General features: G+C 38.7%; 1 protein-coding gene across 1 annotated transcript in view; it reads right to left on the reverse strand.

The window, feature by feature from the left end:
• Window positions 1–829: 829 nt before the first annotated feature.
• Col25a1 (collagen type XXV alpha 1 chain) overlaps window positions 830–18591 on the reverse strand; it is a 415569-nt gene continuing 397807 nt past the window's right edge. The window contains exons 34-38 of the mRNA XM_070022440.1: window positions 17317–17343; window positions 16107–16160; window positions 13007–13084; window positions 11170–11208; window positions 830–5935 (exon numbers count right to left, since the gene is read on the reverse strand). Coding sequence (XP_069878541.1) covers window positions 5933–5935; window positions 11170–11208; window positions 13007–13084; window positions 16107–16160; window positions 17317–17343 — 201 coding nt within the window. The 3' untranslated portion in view covers window positions 830–5932. The remainder of the gene's footprint in view (window positions 5936–11169; window positions 11209–13006; window positions 13085–16106; window positions 16161–17316; window positions 17344–18591) is intronic.

Raw genomic sequence — 18591 nt, forward strand, 5'->3', positions numbered from 1 at the left:
TCCTGATGGCTGGTCTAGAAGTCATCAGGAAGTTGTCTTGGAGACTGCATGGCTCACTCCTCATAGGTGTGAATGAACTCCTCTAGAGAATGTGTAGCAGAAATGCATAAGATAGGATGAAGGTCAGTCCTGAAGAGCACGGCATGATCAGGTAGAAGAGGAATAAGGAAGAGGGCAATAAGAAAGCAGAGCATGTGAAAATGACAGGGTTGTAGAGACAGGAGAGAATTTACAAAGCCAGCCTGGGCAGGAAAGTCTGTGAGACTCTTATCTCCAGTAACTACTGAAAACTGGAAGTAGAGCTGTGGCTCAAGAGGTAGAGCACTAGACGAGCACAAAATCTTGGGGACAATGCCTAGGCTTTGAGTTCAAGCCCCAGGACTGGCACACACACAGTGTTGGAAAGGGTGCTAGTGGCGTATGTGTCTGGTGCTAGTGTTATGAACAGGAAGGATGCGTGTTTGTTGGAAGTGCTTCTTTTTGGGACTTGGAAATGAGTGTTGCCTGAGTGGAGGCATTCAGTTATCTACCACTCATTCAGCAGTTATTATTATAGCCTATTCTTGCCAGGTGACACGTGAGGGGGAGGTTAAGTAACTTCATCAAGACAGAGAATGGGAAGCATTAGTCTTAACACAGAAAGTACTAGTTTTAAATAAAACCCCACAGCTATGGACGTGCACTGAGTTGAATGGCAGAGTGATGATGTTATGGAAAAGTAGAATACAATTCCTTGTGGGCTGTGTCTAAATCAAAGAAAATAGGCCAAGGTTTTCATGAATATCAATAAAGCTTTATAACAATACAATTCATTATCATTGGATTAATATTGTAATAATTACACACTTTTTACATTATGAAAATAAGTCATAAATAGTGTAAAAATAATTCTGAAGCTCAACTTCTCACAAACTAGGAACCCTGAAAACAAGTTTAAAAAAAAGCAAATAAAAACAAATTACAAAGTGAACACAATGCAATCCTCTCCAAACTGCCCATCAGATGTCCTTTATGAGACAATTTCAGCTGGAGAAATGACAGGGAAACTGAAATGGGAAATCAGGGAGAATTCAATCTTTCAAATATTTACACTACTGAGATAATCAGCTTTGGGCCATGCTCACAGTGATAGGACATAACACATTCTTAGAATAACCAAGGACATGAGGCTGGCCCATGAAATATTAACATAAATCACAATGCAATGAATGACTGCCAACTTTTTTCATTTTTCCTTTTCAGACTTAGGTGAGTTTTTGGCAATATAAAATAGCTGCACATAGAGATGAAGTTTAAAATGTAACAAATACAAATAAAAATATAATATTTCCTAAAGAGAAATCAGATACATACACCTTTTTAAAATGTTGAGTTGAATAAAACATTTACAACAGTAGAAAGAATATTCACAGAAATGTCAACAATATAAGACATTCTTTTGTGAATCAGATGCATTAATAATTCTGAGACGAGAGGCTACCAACTGCCTTGTGAGAAACGGGTACTTTGTCAATAAATCAGACATGATAGGTCAGGTTGAAAGTCTTCCTATTCAACGAGCAGCATAGGTAATTTATGCACCTAAATGTATTTTTAGTGAAAAATGGTCATAAAATATTCATGAATATTGGATGTAAAAAACACACCAAACAAATAAGTCCACCAAAAATTTGAGTTAGAAGACTGTCTTCATTTGGCATATAACAAATCTAGCTAAGGTCTGAAGAGGTGTAAGGGAAAATAAAAGAAGGGACTGAACAAAGTCTTTGCATGCTGAAACAATTCAACAGTTATACCTGGCCAAACATGGATTTTAATTTTGCTAGAGATGTGATTTAACAGCTGATACCACTTAGGGTTTTTTTTTTTAAATTTTTGAAAAGTAGGTTCCTACAAACCTTGACTGCTTTACTTTCTGGAGATAAGAGCTTTTGTTTGTTGAAGTTAAAAAGTTTTATTTTCTGGTGGTATTTAATATTAATCAACTTCTTGATTTACAAGAAAATGAAGGTTTCAAATAGCAGCTTCTTAGGCACTAAAAACATTATCAGTCAAGTACATAAAGCCCAGTTTGGGTAAGACAATGGAAGGTGGGGAAAAGGATCTGCTTCAATATTAAAAACCACAAAACTTAGAAATTAAGCACATTTCTAAGTGAGAAAACATATTGTTGGTATAGATGTGCTGCTTTGACTTTTCTAAACTAGGAAATACATGTTGTACATCCAGGAAACACTGTAAATCACTTTGATGTATAAGTAAGTTTTTGCTGTTCCCTTACAATGTCTTAGGCACAAAGATGTTTAAAAAAAAAGCTTTCTATTGGTAGAAATAAGACATTCCAACATTCTCTATAAAATCACATGATGAAACAATTCTCCAGGACTGCTTTGGATAATAACAAATGAGGACTGGAAGAGTGATCTATGCAAATTTAAGCACCAGGTATTCTAAAGGCATGTACAGACTACTACTTGCTGTGTCAAGTCTAATCAGATGATGTAAGCTAAAAGAGGTGAATGAAAGTTGAATAAAGGACAAGACCTATAAAATAAAGAGATCCGTGACCCAAATTTAAAAACAAAACCATCCAAAGGCACACTTTCATCTTACACAAAGAAAGGTTGATCAATAAACCATAATCTTAGCAAACTCATAAACTTAAAAAAATCACACATGGTTTAGGAATGCTATAAAGCAAAGAAATGAAATTTTCCATAGTAGAATTGCATTGTCCATAATGAAACATGAAAGAAATATATTAGCACCAACCAAAATGAGTGGAAAACCATTTTAGAGTTAAAACATATAACGACTTTTCATCCTTTGAAGATGTTTTATCAGAAGTAAAAGTTGATCTGGATTTATTTCCAGTATATCTTCCCCCTATCTCTTCAGTTTTATCCAGTAATATAGATTAAAAGAACTTTTAAAGAAATTGTGCTCTCTCTGTATATATTTCAGTAAGTTCAATTCATTATCGATTCATTTGGAAATTATTAGAGAACTCTCTATATTGATGATTAGAGATGCTTGAAAATATTTAGTAACCCAAAGTTTAAGAATACCTCTGGTTAAGACCTAGCAATTCCATAGAAAAAGAAGTACCATCTTCTTTTTTTCCCCAAGGAAATATATAGTGGAAATTTATAAGTTCTTTTAATCATGGAATAAGTTGATATTGTCAAATCAGTTATCAAGCAAAAATTACCCAGGACAGTCTCATGACTCTTCTATGTGATAGATCCCACAAAAATATGTCAAGTGATTCTCTTTTGATGCTGAGATCTTTTCATTTGAAGCTGTAGAAGTGTTAAATAGTAATCCATCTTTTTGACTCGAGGAATAGAAAAGAAGGAAGAAATACAGTCACTGGACTTTGCTCAGGATGTTATAGTTGTTTTGTCCAAGGATGATGTAGGTCCACTCACTTGGATTCTTTTTTCCAAATCATTTAAGACAATTGTTTCAGACATTGAGCAATATCTTATTCTAACCACAACCTATAAGAAATAGTTCTAAAATGTTCTCTGTTGTTTAAAAATGCTAAATTGGCTTAGGGTGTGGAATGTTACTAAACAAATTGCCATATAGGTGCATCTACTAGTTTAAACATCTCCCTAACCTTAGAAACTTCCTGTAAAAAAAAAAAAAAGACATTTAGCCAGGTGTGGGTGGCTCACGCTTGTAATCCTAGCTACTCAGGAGGCTGAGATCTGAGGATCATGGTTCAAAGACAGCCTAGGCAGGAAAGTCTGTCAGACTCTTATCTCCAATTAACCACCAGAAAAACTGGAAGTGGGCTGTGGCTCAAGTGGTAGAGCCCCCGCCTTGAGCTGAAGAGCTCAGAGACAGTGCCCAGGCCCAGAGTTCAAGCCCCACGACTGACAAAAATATAAAAAATAAAATAAAAAAATTGAGCACTTGGTTACATAAGATGAAAGTGATCATAAGGATCTTAGGCTATCCTTATGATCTTATAAGGATCTTATCATTTTATCTTTACTGAGGTTATCATAAACCAATGATGAGCTAATTTTCGGTGGTCTCCACCTATGCTCAGAACTGAAAATTTCCCACAAAATGGTGCTGAATCATTGAGAATAAAATCCTCTAATGAGCTGAGAAGCTCATAAGTTCAGCAGTGTTTCTCCTCATGTAACTCTTCCACTTCAAACAAGCCATGTCAAAATGTGCTACCATGTTTTTAGACTGCGTGAAGAAATGCTCAATCTAATATCATTAGGTGATTTCTGAGCAAGTAGATGAAAAATACTCTTTATGGCAACTATATTTCATAGCTTTCTGAGATCTCAGATTTGGTCTGTGGATAAGACACACATTTAGAAATGTGAAACCAACAGAGAAGTCTAAATATTAAAAAACCCTTAGAATCATAAGAAATAAAAATGAATTAATGTTATCCAATGTGATAACATCTTGATTTTCTATTAATTGATAATCTCTGTGTATGTTACATTCATGATGTAAAAAAATCACTAAGTACTGACAAAATACTTCCCTTTCATACTTCACAATGAGTAAGCTGAAAACAGAGCTTTAAAAAGGTATTTTCAATTATTTCAAAAAAAAGATGGTAATCATTTCAATTCTTGGCATCAAAATTATTATGAAACAACTCTAAACAATATTGCTTAAAACACAAGTGATAAAAAAGAAACAATTAAAAAAATAGTCCTAGGGCTAAGAAAAAGGATGAGAAAGAATGGAAAATCTTTTTTCTAGTTATTTTCTAGAACTTGTAGGAGATGTTGGATATGAGCGGGAGCTTGGGAGGAAGTTCTCACAATCGGCTTTGGTGGAGACGGTAGCAAGGAGCTCCCGGCTGCTTCCATGGCCGTTGGCTGACCCCTTCTAGACACTTCTTCAGCAACCTGAGTTTTGGTGGGATGCCATATCCGTTGTCCTCAGGATCAGGGGCAGCCATTCCAAGAATCTCCTGTCCCAAGTAGTGCTTCATGTATCTCTCATTTTCCAAAAACACCCATCTCAACACCTGCTGGAATTCAGCTTATTTAAAAAAAAATGTCTGCTGTTCTGAGTGTTTGCATCTGTAAACCTCTTTCCTACTTGGTCTCCTGAAAGACTCTGCAGGATGCTGAGCTGGTCTTCTTCTGTGTCTTCACTGCCAAGGGCAGCCCAGGAAAAACTGGAGGCAGCCGTCGGCTCAAGCCCTTGGTATTTCAACCAAGGTGGCCACATGAGCCTACAATACCAGGAGCTGTAGACTTGCTGTTGGGACTGCAAGTGCCCTCAAAATACAAGGTCAACTGTGTGTGGGCTCTCCACCAACTTATCTCTTTTTGGCAATAAGCCACGGTGTAACCCCCTTGAGATGGCAAAAGGAATAAAAGCTCAGATGTATAAAAGCTCAGATGTAATCAATGCACTCACCAAGCAGCATGCTCAGCTTCTGAATTTGTACAACAGGCAGGGTTGGCACAGTCATGCATTTTGTTTTAGTGTCAGTGGGTGGTGTGGCCACAAATCAATGCTCATGGTGGGGGGGTGAGTGGGAATGTGACAGTCCAGTCAGTCAGTAAAGTACACGTTCATAGCTTTTAGTCCGTATTTGGTCACCATTTCATGTAAACTATTTCATGGCATTTGTCCATGCAATTAACAGGCCCAAAGTAAGAAAGTAACGAATGATCCTTCTTTATTGCTGATGTCCCAGATAAATAGCTTCACATAACTGATCTATTTTCTGCAGGTGCCTCACTGGTTTCATAAATAAGCCAATTTCAGATGTAAGTAGAGGGAAGGTGAACATGTGTGCTACTGCGAACAAGAGGAAGCAGCTCTATGTAAACAGATCTCTGACTTGCAAAACCTGCATTTTGGTTTTCAACTATAAATATAGAGAGTGGACCGTTATATACACAACTTCATGCTTGGAAGGTTAGATTCATCACTGCAGGAAGACAACAAAAAGACAATACATGGAATTAGTAGCATTGGAAGCATTCAAAATTGATCTTTTAAGACAGCTGGTAGAACCTTGAGTACTGTCTTTCACTGAGTTGACGGAGCACTCGATATGCTTCACATATATATCCTGCTTTTCTCAATTCCAGGATGTCATGATAATTTGCATCCTAGGTTGAACCCATGCTTTCTATTGAGAAATCTGTAAAAAGTGTTTCTCTCAGTCAGTATTCTGGGAAAGCAGAAAATTAGGATTCTTTGACGTCTATGTTATTGTTACATTATATTTGGTGTTTCTACTTTACATAAACACCAAGCAGTACAACGCCACTGTGGAACCCACAATTCTGTCTGTAGTGATGGTAGTTGAGTCACTAACACTGCCTGTATGCTCTGTGCACTTCAATTCTTGGTTCTTCTTGGTTCTGCCCTGCTAGAATGCTGGAAGGTTGACTTGCTTGCTGTTAGGACTTAAGCTAAGTCATCCAAGATTTCACAAATCCTGGATTCCTCATTTTGAGCTGCCATCCTTAGGAAGGGTTTAAAATTTATTCTTTTAAAATTTCATTGTAAAAGTGATGTACAGAGGGGTTACAGTTATGTAAGTCAGGTAATGAGTACATTGCTTTTTGAACAGTGTTAACCCTCCCTCAATTTCTCGTAGTTTCCCCGCTCCCCCCACCAAGTTGTATAGTTCATTTCCAACATAGTGTCTGCGGAGTATCCCTGCTGAATTGGCTCACCCTTTGTTCCACCATTATGTGCTTTCCCTCCCCAGATAATATAAACTTATATATAAGACAAAGGGTACAGAAATTAAAAAACAGTGACAAAAGGAATAAACTGAAGGAAAAAAACTTGCAATTAGTACAATAAAACACCTCTTATTTCCATTTCTTGTAGTTCATTTTGAAAAGCATTATTTTATGTGGTCATATGGATATAGCTATTGAGCCATTGTGAAACTCTCTTAAGAATTTCACCTTTGTTCTCATTACGTGAATGTTTAGAGTGCTGTTTAATCATGTCCAAGTGTATTAGGAAGGTTTTTTGAGAACTGAAATTAAGTCTGAGTGGCTAAAGAGTAGTGTACTTTGAGATATCAGATGATAGAGAAGATCTTGGAGAATTCTTGACAGTTATTACACACACACACCTCAGTGAGAAAAGTAAGTCACAGAATGAAATGGTAGAGGTCTTTTCCCCTGCCCCTCTCTAGAGTTACTAGCCCAAAGTCACCTTCAGTTTGTTAATGAATGATAATTGGTTTTTCTGTCTCTTAGGGAAACAGAAAAGATGCTCTCCCTAGGTGTGCTTCAAAGGTTGTATACTTGGATCTTTAGAGATGGCCTTCATGCAAAGTTTATGCATGATGCATCAATGCCAGAACATGGAGTTAGCTTTCTCCAAACACTTATCTCAAGTCTGACATGAGTTTGGGTGCCATAACCAAGGGTCTAGAAATAATCTGTAGAATTTTAAGTGCTTTCCCCCCACCTCCCCCTCAGATTTTAAAATTTTATTTAAAAAATGTGTTACTTGGTTTTAGTAAGATTCTATTACAAACTTGTCAGGGAAAATCGTTTAGAGATGTATGAAAAGAGAGCCAAAGGTATGGTACTTAGGAACAGGCTCTAACAAGGTTTTTTCCTATTATATAGTTTCTAATTCCTAGATCATAAGTTTAATACTCTGTATTTTCTTCTTCCCTCCCCTCCTCTGACCTTTCCTCCTCTCCTCTCCCTTCCTTCTTTCCCTCTCAAGACAGGGTCTTGCTAGACAACTTAAGCCTGAAACCCAGTCCTCCTGTCTCAGTCTTCAAGTACGAGGATTATAGTCGGGTGCCACCATGCCAGGCCTGCTTGTGCTTTCTTAATACATCTGCTATTTATACTCATTATACAAATAGTACTGCAAATTGGTACATTATACTTTGGTTTTAGTTTAGCAACACTTCTGTTGGTAAATTTAGAAAACTGAACTACCTATATTTATTTAAAAAAAGTAATTGAAACAAAGATCAGTTTTACCTGAAAAAGATTTTTTTTGGGGGGGGGGGTTCCGGTCGTGGGGCCTGAACTCTGGGCCTGGGCGCTGTCCCTCAGCTCTTCAGCTCAAGGCTAGCGTTCTACCACTTGAGGCACAGCACCACTTCCAGCTTTTTTCTTTTTGCTTATGTGGTGCTGAGGAATCGAACCCAGGGCCTCAGGCATGCAAGGCAAGCGCGCTACCACTGAGCCACCTTCCCAGCCCCCTGAAAAAGATTTTTATTGAAAGTAGCAGGCCAAGAGGAATTGCTAATCATAGCAATGTACACTACTAATAATCTGTCATTTTAAGCCAGACATTTGCCCCTTTGTCCTACAATCTAACAAGTAAATGATGTGTACCAAGGTGATTCACATAAAAGAGGGTTCAAAGTGATCTATGGACCTTTCTTAGAAAATACCACCTAAACATATTTGATGACTCTTTGACATAGTTCAATTAGCCACCTAAGAAATACAAGAATATAGTCATTTTTCTCTTTCTCTTCTGGTGGGAAGATTGAGAGAGATTGATTAGCATGATTGCATTCATGTGTTGGGATGTGTGTTAAACTATAGATCTCTATCTATTTATCTATCATTTTCCCTATCCTAGGGTTTGAACTCAGGGCCTGGGTGCTGTCCTTGAGTCTCTTTGTGCTCAAGGCTAGTATTGTACCACTTGAGTCATAGCACCACTTCTGGCTTTTTCTGAGTAGTTTACTAGAGATAAGAGCCTCTTGGACTTTTCCTTCCTGGGCTGTCTTTGAACTGTGATCCTCAGATCTCAGCCTCTTAAGTAGCTAGGATTACAGTCTTGAGCCGCTGTGCCCAGCCTAAACAATATTGAAGTCTTAACGCTGAATCATTTTTCTTTGAGAGGATGTTAGATTTATGAAATTCTTTATCTTAGACTATCATCTATTTTGTAGGAAAATGAGTATGTAAAAGGAAACTTTCTTATTCCCTAATACTTACATACATTACTGTAAGGTTTGTTATTTTATGAGCTCAAATGATGATCAGCCCTTTGCCTGTTGCTATTACTTTTATGACTTGAGAAGGAGGAGGTTCAGAATTGTCCCCAAACAATTATGCCTCCAAGTTATGAGTGGTGTTGGAATCTGGAACAAGCAAACCTTTCACCTGTCTTTGGTAAAGTGTGCTAATGACTGGATTAAAAAATCATCATCCTATTCTATTACCAGGCAAAGATTAGTGATCTCAGCTCAGGATGGCATTACAGATTCCTCAGATGGGGGTTAGGACAGCAAGAGGATAGTTTCATCAGGGAGGAATTAATGACGAGAGATGTATAGCCTGAGGCCTACTTGACCTCAGGTGGTAGAGCTAATTATCTGATGGGCTGAAAGTGGAATATGGGATGCTCTTGAATAAATAATGTTGCTTAGAGAGCTTTGGCTTTTCTTAGCTAAGTGTGTGAAATTCATTAGGAGAATTAAGCAGGATTTCCTCAGTGGCTGAAGTGCTGATTTGAGAAGCAACTCAGAGTCAAGAATCTTAGGTTGCCAGCCAGGGCAGGAAAGTCCCTGAGACTTTTATCTCCAATTAAGCCTAAAAAGCTGGAAATGGAACTGTGGCTCTAGTGGTAGAGTCCTAACCTTGAACACTAATGCTTAGGGACAGTGCCCAGGCCCTGCATCCACGCCCCAGGACTAGCATTAAAAAAAGAGAAAATCTAAAATAAGCAAAATAGGTTGTATCATCCCTTAGCTCATTTTCATTCTTTTAAAAAATTTTTACATATGTTTTTTATTGTAAAAATACTGTACAGAGGGGTTACAGTTACATGAGTACGGTAATGAGTACATTTCCTATTGAGCATTGTTAACCTCCTCCTTTGTTTTTCCCCTACCATCCCTTCACTTTGATTTTGTCCTTTAGTAGTGTGTATGATCCTTTCTGATTGGGTTCGCACCATTATTGTGTAAAGATCTGGCATTTTCTAAGATGTACAGACTAGGCTGAGCTCTTCCCTGCTTGTAGCTCTGCCTTTGTTTTCCTCTCATCAAGATCCAGCATGTCCATTATGGGCCAGCTCAATGTTGCTGGAAGTTCCTTTACCTTGCTGCATTTTAGTTTCCTCATCTGTACATTGTTGCGTGGATGAAATGAGATGATTAACTCCTATAGGAAAGGTCGCATCCCATAGATTTTTTTTCTTTTGTCAGTCATGGGGCTTGAACTCTGGGCCTGGGCTCTGTCTTTCAGCTCAAGGCTAGCGCTCTACCACTTGAGCCACAGCACCACTTCCAGCTTTTTCTGCTTATGTGGTGCTGAGGAATCGAACCCAGGGCCTCATGCATGCGAGGCAAGCGCTCTACCACTGAGCCACCTTCCCGCAGATTTTGTACACAGAGTTTCCCATGCAGGACTCATCCCAGCCATGCTGAGTTCATGCCCCAGTGACTGTGGGTAGTCAGGTTTAGAGGCTAGAATAAATTGATATCATAAAGATGCTAGTGTACACCCAATCAGGTTTGCCTAAACAAATCAAGACATCACCAGAAAAAAAAAAATGATGCTTTTCTGCTTTCTCAGCTTTATGACTAACGCTGTCAGGGTTCTACCAGATGTTAGTACATTTGTCTAAGTAATTGAATATAAAGGGAAAAGTCATGGGCAAGAATCATTTTAAACAGCAGGAGGACAAGGAATTTATTGAGAGACACGCAAACTGGTATCAAGGTGGCACTGTCCCTTTCCATTCCAAACACGAAGATGGGAACCTTTTTGTTCTTTTCTCTGCCAAGGGTCATTTGTATGGTTATCAGATCATGTGTAGGCCTGGTTTTGTTGACGTTTGCTTTGAAAACAACTCCTAGATTTATTGCATTTCAGCTCCTACTTGTGGTTGTCTTGGAAGACCAGACCAAGTGATTTTGTGGGCATTATACAGCCCATAGGCCAGCAATTTCCCTCCCTCCCATTCTGTCCCTGCAAAATTGCAGATGACAAAGTATAGTCCTAAGAACTATTTCCAGTCATGAGCTTGGAAAGAAATCAGAAACAAATGTATTCGTCAAAGGAGATTTCGAAGGTGGAATCTGTTGCTTTTTAATAGTCAGCTTGTACAATGTCAAATTCTAATGTCTGTTCTGAATGGAAAGGGCCAGGTTAAGAGAAAGGAAGAGGACTTCCATTTAGGAAAAAGAAAAATCCACAAACCTACCTTCTGCCAGCAGCCAGGCATGGGCAATCCATCTGGTCCCTGTTTTAAAGGAGAAGAGAAAAGAATTCTTAAGGCTCTTCAAGAGTGATTAGATTTTATAGTTTCCATGCTCAAAGACTTGAAGATCTTTCTACTTTCTAGGTGGCTTTGGTCATATACATCCTTTATTAACTAGCAACTCCCAATATACTGCCCAGTGTTAGTTAAAATGAAGATAATTCAAATAGAATGTGCATATATTCTGAAAATGCTTGAGGTGCACAAACAGCTACAACTAATCTTGAGAAAATAATTTATAGAGCATATTGGTTTAGTGGTCCATTCACACTTACATCTTTAGATAATAAATGTTTCCTACCTTATTTTCCTTAAAATATATTTCATAGGTCTCTTTGCTAAATAAGTCAAAATAATTCATCTTCCTGATTACTTTTGACTGAATCATGAGAATGGTCATCCATGATAAATCATTTCTATCTGAAGTTTATAGCTTTTCATATGCTAGTATTTACTTTCTGATATTGAAAGTAGGTATTACAGGACATACTCAATGGAAACATAGGTCTGTCTATATAAGTATGATTTGATGCACACCATTTTCCATTTAAGTTCTCGTTAGAAGTCAGTTAGCATTCTGTATAGAATAATAACTTCCTAAATTGAACTTGAAGTGTAAGCATACTTCAGATACAAATGAAACAGGAAAAGTTGTCATATTATGAAGGCATGCATATGTTTCCCCCAATAAAACAACCATAAAACATGACTATCAATAACAAGCAAAGAAAACAGAAGGCTGGACACTTTCAATTAATATTTTCTAACTATAATGATTGCCATCATATATTTTTTCTCTCACATTTCCCCCAACATCTCATGAAAGACTTAACAAAATACAAGTTTACCTTTAAAGAATCATGCTTATCATTTAAGAATCAAATCAAGAACATGCAGACCTAGTATAAGACAACTGTTTAATTTTTCTTTATATTCCAGAAGATATGAATATACTTTCTTTTTGATGCTACAAATCCTTGAAGCAATTTTATAAAATATTTGGGAAAATTGGTGGTGCCAGGTTGGTACAGGGAGAAGGAGATCACCCAGGAGATTTTTTTTTGTTTATTTTTTAGATTTTAGTGTAAGGAGGATTTTGAGTTCATGCCAATGGAGATAAGGGAGCTTTGTCTACTTTAGGAAAGTAAGTTTCAAAAGGAGAGACCATTAAATTGCAAAGGTTATGGGACAGAGAAGAGAGGTTGGGCTGCAAACTATTAATTATCTTTAGAAGTTCAGAGAGGTGTGGTTTTCTTCACTATGGTCTCCCAGTAGCATTCCCTTGACTCAACTCTCAACCCCAGAAGCTTAATTTTATGGTTATTTATAACCTGATAAAAATTTAGCAAAAGACCTCTTCCGCCACCCCCCTCCAAAAAAACCCCCTTTATTTCTTGCAGAGGAACAAAAAAAAGAAGTTAAAAGTTACTAGCCTAACAGTGCCTTTGCATAGAAAGATTTTTTTTAAATGTAATTTAGAAATAATCTTTAAATTTTTATGGAATAAATGAATATTCCAAAGAACACAGACGTGCGGTGGTCAGGTCAGTTGTGAGAACGATGCTCATTAGTTCACAGTCACTGATAATGATAATGCATGCTCTCGTCCCTCTGCGGTGAGGAGGGCTCTGAAGGAATCTGTTCATGCGCATGCATGTAGTGAGTGTGTTCGCCATGTAAAGCTCGCTCCTCTAGCAAGAGCCACTTTACACTGGTAGAGATGGATATGTAATAAACAAAGGAAGTGCATGCAGGAAGGTAGGAGAGAGAAATACTGTACCAATTGGCAAGGAGCATCCAGCCCATCCAGCCCAGGCTGGCCTGGCTCCCCTTTTTCCCCCTTAACGCCACGGAATCCCTGTTTGTAAAGATTAACTCATAATGTTACTAACACAAGAATTCACTTAAGCACCAGAAAAAAAAAAATCTGCTCAAGATAATAGCTAGAGCCACAGAGGACTGGGAGAGGAGCAGCTTGGGAAGGAAACACAGACCCCCTTCATGTCCAGTCAAGGTGGACGAGATTAAATGCCGCTGGGTCACACTCCGGTCACAGGGCGTGTGCTGGAAGTGTGGCCTTCTCTTTTGTGGGGACCCAAGAGGGCTCAGATCCTGCACAGTAATCCTTTAGGGTTAGGAAACCAGGCAGAGCCAATGGCCAGAGACCAGATCTTGAACCATGACAGGCACTTCTGACCAGATGAGGAAGGCATCAAGAAACTTGGGATCGTGTCTTAGAGTCTGTTTTAAGGACCCCATTCAGAACCTTGCTGCTCCTCCCCCCGCCTCATCCCTCACACACGACATCCGGAGACAGGGTCACGAGTCACACATACCAACGGGCAGGGCGCATCTAATCCAGGAGCACCCTGTTCTCCTTTCTCCCCTTTAGGCCCCTTTTTGCCTTTCTTTCCCTTTTCCCCCTGTGGAATACAAGGGTTTAAATGAAAGACAGGTTTCACTTTGGGAAGGGAATGACAAGTGAGTCAAAAGATGGCTTCGAAGAGTCTGGAAGGTCATTTACCACGGTGTTTTGTGCTTTAGAGGAGGCATGATACTAGGAAGATGATTGAATGCTCTGCGTCACAATGCTGTCTGCAGTATGTGGGATGTGAGATACTCAACAAGACAAAAGGCAGAGACCTAGAAGGCTGAAACCCCAGAAAAACAGATCAGGGTTGACTTACACAACTCACTTGCCGTCATTGTGAATTAGAAGCCGGCCCCTTTAGACCTGGTTAGGATGACAGATATCAATTGCACTGAAAAGCCAGCCAGTGGCAGAATCCTGGATATTTCACCCAATTTTCAATACCTGTCAACTTGCTTTTCTTGTTATTTCCCTAATCCTGTAAAATAGGAAGCCTACGCTGAATCAGAGGAAAAGGGACAATGATTAGGAGCATGTATGCATCTCTTTGAAACATATCCAATCGTAGGATATTTTGGCAGCTCTCATTAAAAATTATTCACTGTATTTAAATACACTTCTCTTGCTTTTGAAAATTTTCTTTCTTACAAAACTCAAAGCAAATAGTTTCCTCATTTAGTCAGGTAAACAAACGTTCAAAGGGGCTAATACTTTGCCAAAATACAGATGGGAGAAACAGCCATCTATCAAGCTAGGGGTCTTCTTTAATTTATTGTCTGATTGATCTCATGCCTGGTGCTTACAATGGTAAGTGAGATTCCAGCTTACTCAACAAGGAAACAAAAGCCAAAAAATTCTGCTGGAGAAAGGAAAGACAGTTTGGATTCAATAAAAAAAAATGAGATAGGCAGGATAATTATATATTGGGAATGTAGCCATGGAAATTAGTACTTGGAAATCAAGGAAAAGGTTGTGGGAACTCTACATGGATCCTAGGGACAGAGGACTGAAGGAAAGGAGGCAAAAGGAGGGGAAGGAAGGAATGCACTTCAGCTGCTTCACATTAGCATGAAGAACTCGGCACATTTACAGACGGGGAGTTGGTGCTGTACAGAATACAAATATGATGTGATACATATTTAAATTAGTGCATTCATTCTGAAGTCAGGATGGCAGTTAACAATGAAAGTGACTCATCTTGGAAGCCAAGAGGATGCTTATGCGGGGGTGAAAAGACATAGACGACAGAGACATAGGAGATACACGTTCAAATTAATACGTTCATTCTGACAGCCTCAGTGAAAGCGCCTCATTTATCTCCTGTGTGCCAAAAAGAGGATTGCATCAGAAGGCTCAGAATCAAAACCACTTGGGTCTCTCACATATGAGGGAAAGGGAAATTCGGTGTGGTTTATCATGATCTAGGGCGGGGAAGGCAGGGTGAAATGGGAACATGGGAGGGGCATTCAGAAGTTGTTTGCTCTTGCTGATCCTTCCTTAGTGACTTCAATGCCCTGAAATCCATTGGTTTAAACTTCATAGAGGAGCTCTTTCCTCCCAGAAGGAGGCGTAACTGACGTCAAGGGTCAATTTGGAATTCATTATTTGATTAACCATTTAACACAACAGAGTTGTCATATGTGTTACTGTGCTAGGCATTGAGAATCTTTTTTTTCCCCTGTCACATTAGTGAACAACAAGCTTAATGGAAAAGGCACTAATGTACAACGAATGCACTGATGTTCTTAGTAATCAACCTTGCTTTGTCATATGCACTGATGACCCATGCAACCGGAACTTATTGTTCATTGTGGGTATAAGCATATGAGAACTCTTAAATGTTTTTTATTTTTGCTGGTTCTGAGGCTTGAATTCTTGGCCTGGGCACTGTCTCTGAGCAACTTTTGCTCAAGGCTAGCACTCTACCACTTGAGCCACAGTGCCATGTCTAGCTTTTTCTGTGACTTAATTGGAGGTAAGAGTTTCACAGACTTTCCTGCCTGGGCGTCATACATATTTAGATCTCAGCCTTCTGAGTAGCTAGGATTATGGTCTGAGCCATCAGCACCCAGCTTCTGCTTATTATTATTATTATTTTTTCAGACAGAATTTCACTAATTCTTTGCCTAGGGCTGGCCTTAGACTATAATCCTCCTACTTAGGTTTCCTGAACAGCAGAAATTACAGAAACACATTGCCACATTCAGCTTATTTGTGGTGATGAGTTAGCCTTGAACCATGATCCTTCTGATCTCTGTCTCTGAGGAGTATTGCTACCAGGGGCTTGAAAGATTGTATCTAGAGATCAGAATTTTTATTTTATTTTTTACTATGCGAGATAATGCCTTTATTTCTAGCAGCAGAGACCTGGTTCCTTGGATCAGGGATCAGTGTATTTTTGGCACACAGGACTGAGATAGACAAGGTGCTGATGGAATCCACAGGTTCAGCAGAAATGAAGACACATGTGAGCAAAGGCATGCAAGACCCATGCTGGCAGGGACATTACCTTTTCTCCCTTTTCACCTATGTCTCCCTTTTCACCCCGTGGACCAGGGAAGCCCTGGAAGAGAAACAGCACATCCAAAAGATCTATTAGTGCACTGGTGGCAAAATGAGATGGAGGGTAGGGGAAAAGACACAGCTTAGGATTTCTCTGAAATCAGACAACAAAATGGTATGCCAAACAATGGTAGAACGTTGGTAAAGTAGCATGTAGAAACATAGTGTTTTAACATTTCAATGATCTATACACAATGAGTCTCTAGCTTTTTTTCCTAACAAATGTAGAAGGAGAGAATATCAGAATACTAGTTTGAGTCCTGGCACATTCACTGACTCTGAGGGCTCAAGTAAATCACTTCTGTGCTTTAAAAATTAGGGCCAATGGCTATGTACCACATGGCTGTTAATGATTATTGGATGCAGTGATGTATACAAACTACCAAAATGATACTGCATATAACAAGTGCTCAGTACGCAGCAACTATTATAACTTTTGTTACTGTCATTAGTTACATAAAACAGGAATAAACAGTGATTGCTTCTAGAGACATTTATTTCTGACAGTATTTTTATAGAATTACATTAGTGGAAGAGAAAATATATGTGGGGACTTTATGCTAAGTGGAAAAGATAGAGCACACTTGCTTTGAGAAAAAAAAACAACTAATGCCCTGAAAGTATCTGGTGAGAGGTATTTGATTTTATGCATCTTTTTTTCCCCATACATGGGTCATGCTGATGTTGAATGTATTTGGGAAAGCATTCTGAAATGACACTATTGTCAGTTACTAATTTTATGCCAGATAGTTAGATATATTTTATATTTGTCTCATGCAAAAATGAGTGTATTTTCTATTGCTGTCTACATGCACAGCAATATATTCTATGCATAGAATATGCATAGATAAGCAAGTGGTCTTGCTATTTTGTCAGTTGTGGTGCTTGAACTCAGGGCCTGGGCACTGTCCCTGAGCCTCTTTGTGCTCAAGGCTAGCACTCTACTACTTGAACCACAGCACCACTTCCAGTTTTTGAATGGTATCAGAGACTTTCTGCCCGGGCTGGCTTTGAACTTTGATCCTCAGATCTCAGCCTCCTGAATAGTTAAGATTACAGGTGTGAACCACCAGCACCTAGGTGGTCTTGGTAGTCTTAATGATGGAGACCATCAGCATATGTGACATGAGAAGATGTTTATTGTATGTTTTACTTACATCAAGACCAGGCTCTCCATCTTTCCCCTGCCAAAGAACCACAGTAGCTACATTAGTGTTCCTAAAGTTTCACGAACAGGTTATTTTATTTAAGACTGCTGGGACATGCAACTCAAATATTAGAATAACTACTTTGAGAATGTGCAAAATAGCTCTTATTGATGACTAATCTGAAATCTAAAATTAGTACCCGAGTCAAGTGACGTGACTAGTTAGAATTGTAGTTAGGATCATAGAAATTTTACATTTGGCATTGGGTTAAATAGAGTATATTGCTGAGGATTAATGCTTTCTATGCAGGTTATCAGCTTAGGAGTGGAGTCAAGAGTAAAAATATTGTTGTTATACTAACACTAACGCCAGATGCAAATCATTGCACTTAATTAGCTTATTAATGACCTATTATTCACACAAGCGAAATAATGTAACAACTGTTTATTGTCAAGTATAGTTGTAATTTGGCTAGATATGGACCAGAGATATAAAGGGTGTGAAGTGTTACAACCTAGAAACTTTTTCAATAAGCGTTGTAAATAAATCATTCCCAAATATAAAAAGGGGTGGAAGACTCTGAAGCAAAGCTGATAATTTCATCCCTAGCATAGATTATTCTAAACTGTGGTCATCCTCTAGATCAAATCAATGTTCCCAGGAAGCTACTTTGATTCTATGGATGAAAATTTTTCTATCTGTCTCGAAATCAGTATTTTTCTTTTTTTTAGTATTGAAATCACCATGGCTTAAGTTGATTATTTAGTCCATAAGAAGTATGTAAGTACAGGAAACTTGAAAACCTTAATACAGGACAGGCATGTTCCTTTGTGTCTTATCCTGCTGAATGGATGATCATTACCAGAAAGATGTTCTATAGTAATCTCAGGGCCTCAGGTGGCTCTGGACAAGGAATTTTCGAAAGCTAGAACACGACCAACCTTCGATGTTCTCAAGATCATTGGTCCTTACAGTCATATACAAGGGTCAGACATACAAAGCCATCAAAGAACATCCATTCATTTTTTTGGGGGGGAGGTGATCCTTTCACTCACAAGAGGTTATCTTTTAGGTGATCATACAATCTATGAGAACAAATAAGGCATGAAGAAGGTTGATGATGAAACTTGCACTCTTTTGGGATTCCATGACCCCTTAAGGAAGAGGCAGGGCTGAGCCTCCAGCTAGATCATATGGGGGAAGTTATTATCTGAGAGAATCAGGTTCGTGCTGCTGCATATCCCATAGTCTTGTGGGGTGCATCTGTTGTGACATGTCTGGTAT

The sequence above is a fragment of the Dipodomys merriami genome, unplaced genomic scaffold, assembly GCF_024711535.1.
Source record: "Dipodomys merriami isolate MVZ:Mamm:240054 unplaced genomic scaffold, mDipMer1.0.p SCAF_15, whole genome shotgun sequence".
Lineage (NCBI taxonomy): Eukaryota > Metazoa > Chordata > Mammalia > Rodentia > Heteromyidae > Dipodomys > Dipodomys merriami.